The 12,265-nt window shown below is 42.3% G+C and overlaps 1 protein-coding gene across 7 annotated transcripts in view; it reads right to left on the bottom strand.

Annotated features, from left to right (window-relative positions):
- Window positions 1-12,265, bottom strand: part of PHACTR1 (phosphatase and actin regulator 1) — a 565,331-nt gene that overhangs the window by 212,099 nt on the left and 340,967 nt on the right. For all 7 annotated transcript variants that reach the window (XM_056132319.1, XM_056132324.1, XM_056132320.1 and 4 more), the window contains one exon: window positions 5,200-5,364. In XM_056132319.1, the coding sequence (XP_055988294.1) occupies window positions 5,200-5,364 (165 nt within the window). The remainder of the gene's footprint in view (window positions 1-5,199; window positions 5,365-12,265) is intronic.

Here is a 12,265-nt window from a genome sequence, read left to right as displayed (position 1 = left end):
GTGCTCAGGGCTTATTGTGGGCTCTGTGTTCAGGGATCAAACCTGAAGGTGCTCTCCTATATGGTACCAGGGATCATACCCGGGTGAGCTACATGCAAAGCAAGTGCCCTTCTGCTGTATTATCTCTCTCTGGTTCAAGGTCTCAAGTTCAAAAAACAAACAAACAAACAAAAAACTCTTTTTCAAGATAATATCAGTTCAACAGTCAGTTAAATGCTGTCAAATAAAAATAAAATAAAATAAACTGTCAATGAGGACAGTTTCTTTTATTTTGAACTTGAAAACAATTTGCAAATATGATTGGGGTTTGATTATTAGAGGGCTAGGGTGACAGAACACATTTGAAATAAGAAAACCCTCAGTTTCCTGACCTTGTCCTCCCCTTAGCCATACATTTCCATGGCTTTGGATGCTCTGTCCGCATTTTAGCCATCATCAGTGTAAGGATGCAGCTGTGTCCTACCCTTTCAGTTGCTTCTGACAACTTTTCCCACAAAATGCTTTGCAGTCCTTTGTCATTCCTGGAATGAAAAGTCTACTGTTTCCATAATTTCTCTCAATGCCCCAGACCTTTCTTTTCCTATCCAAGTGAATGTTCACTATAATAGCTGGGTAAATTGTGTCCTCCACAAATACATCCAAATCTTAACGTCCAGCATGTCTCTGCAGCTCTAAGGATCTCTGAAGGAGATTATCTTGCATATAGGGTGAGCTCTAAGTCCAATATTTGGCTTCATAAGAGAAGTAAAAAGGAGTTTGAGACAGAGCCACCAGGGTGAAGACCCCGTGGAAATGGAGACAAAGGTTCGATTTAGGTGGTAACAAGACTAGGAACACTATCAAGGGTGACTCAGCAGCTAGCAGAATCTAAGAGGGAAACATGGGACAGATCCTCCCTCAGAGTTTACACGAGCCACCAACCCCGCCAACCTTGTCTTTGGGCATCTTGATTTTCTGCCTTGACCACTGAAAGAGGACAACTCTGCTGTTTAGAGTCATCAGACACTAAACTGATGGAGATTTGTTATAGCACAAATAGAACAGTTAGAAACTGATACAAATAATCTCCCTGTCTCCTTCTTTTCTTTTCACTCATATGGCAAAACTCTAGCCCTCGATGACTCCAACTCTTTATCTGTGGCTGAAGAGATCTATCTATTTGGACAGTGAATGTCACTAGGAAAAGCCACTGGGAATGTGTAGATTCGTTATCTTTCATTTGAAAACAACTTAACTGTGCTTGTTCCCCTTCCTTCCTCTAGGTTAAAAGATAATGCTACTTTTTTTTCTTTTTGGGTCACATCCAACTTTGCACAGGTGTTATTCCTGGCTCTGCACTCAGGAATTACTCCTGGCGATGCTCAGGGGACCATATGGGATGCTGGGAATTGAACCTGGGTCAGCTGCATGCAAGGCAAATGCCCTACCTGCTGTGCTATCGCTCCATCCCCTGGAGATTCTTCTTGTGTTCCTAAACTGCTCATCCTCAAGTCTGTTGCCTAGAGTCTCAATGATCATATCTTGCCCCTCCCTCATGAGGCCCCTCTATCCCTCTGTTGCCTCAGCTTCTGTTGCCTAGAGTCTTAATGATCATATCTTGCCCCTCCCTCATGAGGCCCCTCTATCCCTCCTCTTAGGTTCTCTCCATTCATCCCGACTCATCCAAGTCCTCTTATTTTCCCAAGCATCCTTCCTTGGCTGCCCCAATCAAAGCTGCTACTGGCCAGCCTCTTCCGGTTACTGTGCATGCCAGGAGGCCTCCGGCAGGGTCTGGTTTGCTCACGGTTCTATACCCAGCTTCTGCCAATGCTTGGTATTCAATCAAAGTTCCCTTCTTCTCCCCAGCACTACAGCAATGAGGAATGTAGGAACACTTCGAAGCACAAAGAGAATTTGGGTCTACAGTACACTCTCAGGGCCAAACTTGGCTGCTTGTGACTTTCTGTCAAGAAGAAATAAAAGGAATAACTCAGTGGCATCTTCACAGTTTATTCCTGCCAGTGCTGCATTTTCTATAAATACAGTTCTCATTTTCAAGAAACTTGGAGAAGATGGCTGCAGAAGGCTATTTTGGGGAGGCAACTATATGCACTGTGTCAAAGTGGAGGCAGGCATGGCTCCGTGCCCCTGGGCAGGTGTGGGCTGGGTGGTGCACATTCAGTGCAGGTTCTGCAGAAGCTGGGCCTGTCAGGTTGACTACTCCACTGGCCTGGGGCGGGGCTTGTGGGGGACCAGCCACCATGTACAGACTTCATCCCCAGGCTGGAGTGATAGTATAGCGAGTAGGGCATTTGCCTTGAACGTGGCCGACCTGGGTTTGATTCAAAGCATCCAATATGGTCCCCTGAGCACCGCCAGGAGTAGTTCCTAAGTGCTGAGCCAGGAGTAACCCCTGAGCATTGCTGAGTGTGACCCAAAAAGCAAAAAACAAAAACAGAAAAAAACTTCATTCCTTGAGTGCCTGATTTGGGGGCATCTCACCATGACTGCTTTCCTCCTTCCATTGAGTATGTGGGGATTTCTCCAAGGGGAGCACTGTCCACAGTGATCTCACCACTAGCCAGAGCTCAACCTCAGGGTCTCAATGCTTAAAGCCTTTAAGGAAATTGGGCTTCTGACTGGGAGAAGAAAGAGTTTTGAATTTGCTGCCAGAAACAAGTTCTATCTTTTCAAACTTTCTATCATTGTAAATGCCAAAATTGAGAAACATGTTGAGATGCCAAATTTCCAATGTTCTTTCCCTCTCCCTTCCCCTTTTCCTCTCCTTTTTTAAATTTTATTTCCTTTAGGGATAACTCCTGGAGGTGTTCAGAGGACCATTTGTGGTGCCAGGGATCAAAGCTGAGTGGGTTCAGTGCGAGTCAAGTGCTCTACCCACTGTACTATCTCTCCAGTTCCTCCAGTATAGTTTTCTTACAACTACAAAGCAATATAATGTATAAAGCAACTCTTTGGGGTATCCCTTTGGAGATGTTGTATAAGAACACACAAATCTCACAACTTTACAGTAAAATTATAGCATAGTGAATTCTGGGAGAATAAACTGTGGCACAAATGACAAATGAGGTAGGCATATGTAATGTCCTTCCATGGAGAAAAATAGGTAGAATCTTAAATACAAATGTAAAATATAAAAGTTAATATATGGATATATTCTTCATACTTAAAATGGAGGACATAATTGCACCCATGCAAGGATCTTATGTACATATGCAAAACATATGTAAGCCCAACAGCTAAAATTGGCCAACAATCAATCTTGTATTTTTAATCCCACAATCAATCTTATATTTTTAATATATGACTCTTATACACTCACAGGAAAATTCGAACTTCAAAGTATTACTTGAATACACAAACAATTTATCATGTTGAACGTGCTTATGTTGTCAACTTTTTTTTCCTTTTTGGGTTCAGAAGTAGCACAGAAAATCTCTTTTCCAAAAATAAAGAATACCATTTCTGAATCTAATTAAGTATCAAAAATACTATAGTGTAAACTACTGGCTTAAACAAACAACAAAAAAGTTAAAATAACTTCAGTTATTTCTTCCCTCTGTCATGGTATTAAGGTTTTCTACAGTAGATCCTCTGTCTTTTCTAATTCTTTTTTTTAAAATTTTCTTTTTAAAAAAATTACATATAAATATCACATTCAGCTACCAAATCAATCATTTGGCCATGAAGATCACAAGAATAGTTAATGATTAGAGTACCAAAAGAATTTTTAGGTGTCCAGTGATTTATTAGTACCTAGATATCATTGTACTTGTATCTATCAAAAGTCAAGTTCCCAACTTCTTGAAAAGTTAGCACAAATAGTTAGGTGCCTTTCCATGAGAAACTTTGGGGCTAAAGGCCTATGGCCTTGGAAAATGGACTCTATGAAAGTCTTGGTGAGTCAGGAAGAAATGCTTCTACCAGGCCATTATTCAGGGAGGCAAGCTGATATGGGTTAGTATTTAAATTTTCATGTTTTTGTAAGTCATTCTTCATAGCAAAGTCAGAAAGACCACTGCAAGGGATTGGATGGGACCAGGAGAGCTATTAACAACTTTAATACTCTGTGCAAAGTTCTGCATCAGTTGCTCTCTTTTATTCTTCAAAGCAATTAGCATTAAAATAATCCAGTCTGGACTAATGTCCACATAAAAAGCAGATCATTTCCTACTTCATGACAAGTTTTGGGGTAGGGAGTAAAAGGCAGAAAGCACCTAGAAACAGAGGAGGAGAGAAAGCAGGTTGGGGTTCTGGGAAATGCAAGAAAGATGGATATGAAAATACTGGTATCAACTCGAGGAATGACTCCAGGCACATAGCAGGAAAATCAAAACAGAACAACAATAACCACCTAAATCCTTTCATTATCTCACTGTAAACCTCATGGGGTAAAATCCAAATTTTCCCTATAGAAATTTTCCTTTGTATAGTGAATAATATAAAAAAAATCCAAATACAATGATTTTATACATTTTATCTATGCATAATATGTAATAAATTTATATATTACATATTTTATGCACATATATAATACACAAATATCCACATGAAGTCTCCACAAATACTCAGCCACTATGGTACCATTATTAACCCTACTTTATAGATGAGGAAGATGAGCAATAGAATTTAATAAATAGATCAAGGTATCATAACAACCATGCAGCAGAAACTTAGACTAACTCAGGATACCTTCCACTGCACTAACTTTTCCCACATTCCTCTGCTGTTATCCAGACCACAGATTGTATAGTGATCTCTGTTATTATTATAACACTTCATTTCCACTCTCATATCTTTCCTGCCACATCCAAGAATTACTTCCTGAAACAACCTATTATCTGCCAACAGCCATAGTGCATTTATTTTCTGCTATATATTGACTTTTACCAGAAGAGTGAGAATCAGAATAAACAGGAAGAAATAGATTGTCAATGCTAAAACAGAAGCACTCAATTATATAAAAGATGACTTTCTTAGCTCAGATATTTATGGATCAAATAAAAGTGATCGTTCTTCAATCTAAAAAAAAAAACCTGAGAAAATGCATGGTATCCAAAGAATTATTCAGTGCAGAGGCAATTCTAAGGCATGTTTTTTTTTTAACCTCTGGTATGAAAACTGAATTCTACTAATGAACACACAGAGCTAAAATTCACCAGTTCCAATGAGAAATAAAGCAAAAAAAAATAATCATCTTACCTGCAGATGTATGTTTGAACTTTTCACTTTTCTTCTTCCTCCATTTCCAAGGCTTGAAAATTCTCCCTAGGTTGGCAAACTTACTTCTCCTCCGGATGGGTGGGGTGTGGGTGCCTGGGACGAGGGAGTCGGAACGCATCGCTGCCAGCCTCTCCACTTCCTCAGCTTGTTTTTCCCAAGGAAGAGATGGAAATAGAGAGAGACAGGAGACAGGGGGAAAAAGAGTGTTAAAATGGGAGCCTCACAGATGGCCAACGTTTTCCATGGTTACAGATAACAGAAACCACATGATTCAAGTCCCACTTGCCTTTTGGAATGGGAGTCATACCAACATGTTCTAGAGACTAGAGACAATCAGTCAAACCTAAGTGATGCAAACACCCCATGCAAATTTGCCTGAACTTAGCTTAGATTTGGGAAGGAGGAAGGGGAGGTGGAGAAGGAGGAGGAACTGGGCCCTCTTGACACATCAGACTCCCCCACAAGCAGAAAAAGGGCATCTGAGAACTCAAATGACTATGTATTGGTTCAGCAATTTCCCAACTATGACTTAGCAGATGTGATCAGTGTAACACGGGCTGCTGAGAAGAGAGGAGAGAGAAAAAATTTATCAACTGTCTCTTGCAATGCCAATGTCTCTACCACCCACAAGTCTAGGTCCTCCCGCCCAACTCTACCCAGACAGGCAGAAGCACTAGACTGTGTTGAGTGGCCCCAACTAGGAATGACAATCATCTGTACTTCATTAGATTTTACAACTGCCTTCATTCCACTAGGTCTAAGTTCTTAGCACTTTGCTTTAATAATAATAACAACAATAAAAAAATTTTTTAGAGCTGCGAGCTTAGTGATTTCAGGGCTTTACTGAGAGTTTAGTAATTTCAGGGATCATTGAAGCTAACCCCATAACTTTATGTTTGAGGACATGGGGCCCTTCAAACTCAGAATGCCTCATGGACCCCTCCTCAAATGCCAGAACCACTCTGACTTTATTTTATCACATGGGATAATACATTTTTCCCTATATTTACATACGCCAATGGCTTAAATATAATCTGACTTAAAGTTTTAAGACAGGAGTAACCAGAGAAAAGAACCTCATTGACAAATACCAAGTAGTGATGAGGATTTGCCTTTCCAGAAAATCAGCTTGATTTAGAGCAATGACTGATCCCAAACCACATGATTGGGACAGTTCCTCAGAAATGAGTTCTGGACTTTTTGTTCAACTTTGCAGCAGGGGCATCTATCTGCTATTGTATAAAATGACCATCACTCAGGAGATCTAGATATTCCACAACAACAGACAGAAGCTCCAACAGGTGCCAGAAAGTGTGCTAATGATGCCAGATCATGACAACATGGCAGAGGTTCTTGACAGCAAGAGAACAAGTAAATAAATGGATTTAGATACATAGGAACATTTAGGAAGCAAAGCCAGTGTGACTTACTGATCTAGAAGTTACAAGAATCTCACTGACTGGTGCACATGGGTTAGGCTGCCTGAGATGGCAGAGGCGGGCACAGTAAGAAGCTAGAGGAGTATGGAGACAGACTGAGAAAGTTTTTGAAAGATTTTATTAGACCTCTAGGTTTTGTCTTATATGCACAGGATGAAGCAGATAAAAATACGCACCCCTCTGGGAGGTAGGGTGGAGAACAGATGAACACATATTAAAAATAAGTAATCGGGGCTTGAAGCAATAGTAGAGTCGGTAGGGCAATTGCATTGCCCCTAACTGACCTGGGTTCAATCCCTGGCATCTTATATGGTCTCCCAGTTACTGCCAGGAGTGATTCCTGAGTGCAGAGCCAAGATAAGCCCTGAGCATTTCTGGGAGTGCCTCCCCACACCCCAACCTCCTTTGCTCTGGAGAGGAAAGAAAAGAACAAAGACAACCTGGTAAAGGAGATTTTGTTGCCTCGGCAGAGGGCAGGTTCTTGTCTCTATGGGCCTGATTGAGACAATGTGGCATTTGTCCCCTAGGAATACTGTTCATAGGAATACCAGTGCTAGGACCTGAGCTGGGGCATCAAGAGGAACAAGGAGCTCAGTGACAGGGCTCGGAGGGCGAGGGCAGGGCCCAAGCAGGGCAGTGACAGCAGAGACATAGATTGGGACTTGGAAAGGGACGCAATCAGTCAATACTCTTGGCAACTTTCTAGAAAACGTGAAGGAGGTCAATGAAATCAATATGAGTACACTTTTTGCTTTTTTTCCTGTAAGGATCTTGATGGAGTTTAAAGAACTTTTGAAGACGCAAACTGAATGGCATCTCATTGATGAATTGGGAGTGAGATAATGTGGTTTTTCTCTGAAAGCTGTGAGTTCACAATATATTGTGTGGATGTGGGGCTACTGCAAAGATGCATATGGTGGCCCAGAGCCGCTTCTCATCCTCCCCAGGACTCCCCAGCAGAGAGACAGAGAAATGAAGGATCACAGCCTGATGGTGAAAATGGCCCATTTAATGCAGAGTTGCTAGCATACTTTTAGGACATCTGAGGGATGTTGAGGTAAGGACATAGGTGTGATTGACCATTTACATAGGTAAGCATCTGGAAATTTACGAAGATCATTTACATAGATAAAACTTAGAAAATTTTCTTTGGGGGAGACTAAAGCAAGGAGACACTTTGTCTCCTAGGGACATCTGCACTGCTTTTGTCTTTCACTCAAGTTGTATAAGTCATCAATAATTGCAGTTGTTTGGATAAACACAGTAAGAGACAAAGATCCCAACACTTAGTTCTCTGGGCTCTGAGAGCAAGCAAGTCTTTTACCGTAAATCCTAGACTAAGTCCTCGGGCCAGCTTAGCTTGTCCTTCCCAATAGAGGTCCTATTCTCTTAAGTTATAAAGCTTGCATCAAGACCATGCATTTATGCTTTCTAGAATGTCTTATGTTGATGCGGAGGTAGTACTGCCACTCGCCCCATGTCCATCCCAGTCCCACACCGGAATCTCCCTTTTGGGATGTTAGGAACTACAGCAACTGAAGCCTGAGTCAAGTAATTACGATCAAATAATTATGTCCAGGAGTAGATCGATTTCAGAGTCAATCAACTCCCAAATATTAGGAGGACAGCATTAACGGTCTTTCTGTGTTCAACCAAAGAACATTGCTCTATAGTAAAATATAAAAAGCCTACAGGGGAAGTAGAAAAGCAGGCATCAACACATAGCACTCCAAATACGAAACACAGAATTACCAGAAAGTTTTGGCTCATAAGTAATCAAGACTGACTTGGGAAACTGACAGTGAGAGGTAAAATACAAAGGAAAGGTTGAAGATAAACTTGAACTAAATCAGGGATACTAGCAAGAGCACGGTTAGCTTCTCTGGGAGGAGGAAAAGGGGCAATTCACTGATAACCCAAAACACTTAGGGTTAATTATCCAACAAAAGAAATAGTGAGCTATGCAGACAAGCAGCTGTGCTGCAGGTCCAGGAGAGTGAGAGGCAGAGGATTCTTGAGCGAGGTTGAGAAATACAGGTGACGGCAAGCTCTGGGAGGAGAAAGAGGGGAATTGAAGTACATGGATCAGCATGGGGCCAAGAAAGACATTACTCTGAGTTTAAGAAAGTTGTTTAGTCTTTTTCATTCGTGTTTTGGTATCACCATTGGTGCTCAGAGGCTTAGTTCTTGGGAGTTTCAGCTGGCAGTGCTCAAAGGACCATGTATTGCCAGGGATTGAACCTAGACCTTCTGCTTGAAAAATATGCATTCAGCATGTTGTGCTCTCTCTCAGGACCCAAGTTTAAAAATATTGAACTTGCTGGAGAGATAGGACATTGTGTAGGACACTTGCCTTGCAAGTGACCAATCTGAATTTGCTCTCTGGCACCACATAGGGTATCCTGAGCACTGCCATTTGTGGCCCCCAAAACAACCCCCTCCCAAAAAAAGAAAATGAAACTGGGTTCTCTGGTCCTCAGTGGTGTTACTCAGAGGCAGTAGTGGGGGCTGAAGAATGGTTGGAGGCTGGAGAGGGGATGAGAAAGATGAATGGGGGTTGAAATGAGATTGGGTTTCAGAGTAAATGGAATCCAGATCCTGGGAGGAGCAAGGAGGAAGCCTTTGGAGCTAGAGAATGGCCTCACGGGAAGCATGACTGGGGGTTTTCTCTGTGCCATAAGCACTGGACTTCTCTGGGTTCAATCCTGGAAGGAGCCATATCAACAGTCACCATCACAATGGAGGTTTAGATTCCAGACTGGAAGCAGGTTCAAGAACCTAATGATGTAATTCCTGCAAGGATCTCTTTCTGTCAAATTCAGCCTCCTTTCCCCATTTATTCCTTTATTTAAAATCATATTGTCGCTTTTCCAGATTTTGCAAGTTTCTAAGTCCTCCTTCCTATCCCCAACACACTGTCACCAAACGTATATGATTTTTGTTCCTAGATAACTCCTCTCAAAGATGGTTTCTCTGAAACTCTCCATCACTTCGGACAAGTAGCACTGTAGCAATGTACTCCCATTGTTCATCGATTTGCTCGAGCAGGCACCAGTAACATCTCCATTGTGAGACTTGTTGTTACTGTTTTTGGCACATCAAATATGCCACGAGGAGCTTCCCAGGCTCTGCTGTGCGGACGGGATACTCTCAGTAGCTTGCCAGACTCTCCAAGAGGGACGGAGGAATCGAACCTGGGTCGGCCATGTGCAAGGTAAACACCCTATCCGCTGTGCTATCGCTCCAGTCTTTTGACAAGTACAAGAGGAAATTCTAATCCCCGGGTACTTGGCCGGCATGAACTGTCTAAAATTATGTTCCAGTTCTTTTTTAAACACACATTGCAGCTGGAGTACCACTTCCCCCACCCCGAATCCAGACCATCCCAGAAGGGGTGCAACAGGGTTGGCTATCCCTGAAGTGACATGTAAATGACATGCTTTTTGGGGTATCTGCACAGACCCAAGAGATTTCTATCTTTCACTTAAATCTTCAAACCATTTCTGACACTCAAGGTAAGACTTATAAAGCATTCAAGTCACAGCAACTCTAAGTTCAATCAACCTAAAACATCTGCTGAAGACGAAAGGGAGGGAAACTATACTGAACCTTAAGAATCAAGAAGCCAACCCCTGGGAGAAGCAAGGAGGAAGCCCATGGAGAATGGCCTCACGGGAAGCATGACCAGGCGTTTTCTCTGTGCTATCAGCACTGGACTCCTGTGAGTTATTAGGGAGTGAGGGTATTTGCTCTCAAACAGGGGTTCCTGAAAGAATTAAGTGAACATGGGGCACTTTATTCTGTTCATTCACACATCTTGAGAAGTATGGAAATTAGTATCACTGTTTGTCTTAAGAAAAATGTACCACTAGGACCAAATAGATGCTTCATAATCACCTCTTTTCTAAATGAATAAAAATTATTCTCAAATTATCACATTAAAATAATTATAAGAAATTATGAATGCCTGTGGTAAAACCTAGAGTGTCAAGGAGCTGACAAAGCATGATAAAGGCGTAATTATAGCTCTGTAGTTAAATGAATCCTTAATAAGTGTATTATTAAATGCAGAATGCTTAGCCCTTCCGTTGAGTTGATTAGTGAGCAGGCTGGATCACTTTAAGTTTAATTGATTTGTATTGCAATCATCCGCATGACTTTCCCCCACTTCATTTGATGAATGGGGATCCGTCTCCCAGGACTCCTTTGCCACCAGACAGGAAAACTTGAAGGCTAATGAGTGAGGAAGACGATCAATTGGAAGACAGTTTGAAGAGAAAGAGAGGCAAAATAGGGCTCAGAGCCAAGCAATCTTCACCCATCCCTAGGCATGAGAGGCCCTGAGAGAGAAGGGACAATTAGGGAGGAAAGGCACACCCCAGGCAGCCTTCTTGGTGATGAATTTGTAAATCATGCTGATGGATTTGTATATCTTGGTGATGGATTTGCTAAGCCCATTGCCTGGGGGTAGGGGTGGGGGCATGTCTGTGGAGGTGCCAAGATATGGCACTATATGATGCCCAGGCTTACTCAGACACAGCTCAAAGTGGGAAAGTGGGCTGACCAAGTTCAGAGGGAGCATCGAGGTCTACACCACCTGATCTCAGGGTCTTTCCATCACCACCATGCAAGGGAATCCTTGTCAAGGAAATTGGATAGCTTGGCTCTTCATATTACCTTAATCTACAGGAAAGGGAATGTTATGAAAAGCAGAAAAAGAAATGCCTGATTCATGCAGGATGTTAATTTCCAAGTACCCAAGTTAGCTCTGTCTGCCTGAAGCCCTCCCTGAGGTAACTGGGTGTCCCCACTGCACTGCTCAGATAGTGGGGCTGAAAGCTAGGGGCATTTTGTCCTAACCATTACATTTCTCTGGGTACTCGGATTTCAGGAACACCACCACTGGGAGTCTCTGGTTCATGGTACACTGTCGCCCTGAGAAGTCGAAAAAGAAAGGATCCAAGTGTTTGGAACATCTGATGCCTTGTCAGTCACAGAGGTCAAAGGTCAGGTCACTCATCCTCGCTCACCTCAAACTCACCATGTGCCATGTGAAAGTCTCCAAGATTGAACAGGTTCTTCTAAGTCCCGAGGAACTCGAGAACAGTGTGTTTCTGGGGAAACACTTTGCCCTCCAATTGCATTAGAAGAGCTGATGTTCTCAGTGTGTTTCAAAACCCACACCCTGAGCAAGAATGGCAACAATGAAGGTTGCGATGAAGTCAGCAGTCCGGGGCAATGAAAGTCTTTTCTTATAGTTGCAAAATGAGGTGACCCATCTCCCAAATTCTAAAGCATGCCCCCTTTTAAAAGTGAACTTTTAAAAAACGTTCTGTGGTTCCTCCATTCGCCCCCCCCCCCCCCCATTGAAAATACGCAGACTTTATGACAGGATCCTAAAATTCTGGTGCTAATGATTAGTGTAGGAGGGCAGTTGTCATTCTATAAGAAAGTCATTCTATAGATCACACTCTTACAGTTGCCAAATCTCTTCAAAGTATTCCTACCAATTAAGGATGAATGATAAGGTATGCTAAAAATGAATAAATAGGGACCAGAGATGTGGTATAGTGGGCAGGGTACTTGTCTTACACATAGCTTACCCA

The sequence above is a fragment of the Sorex fumeus genome, unplaced genomic scaffold (assembly GCF_029834395.1).
Source record: "Sorex fumeus unplaced genomic scaffold, SorFum_2.1 ptg000094l, whole genome shotgun sequence".
NCBI classification, from domain to species: Eukaryota; Metazoa; Chordata; class Mammalia; order Eulipotyphla; family Soricidae; genus Sorex; species Sorex fumeus.
Note: the sequence above shows the minus strand (reverse complement) of the source record. Positions and strands in the feature narration are given on the sequence as shown.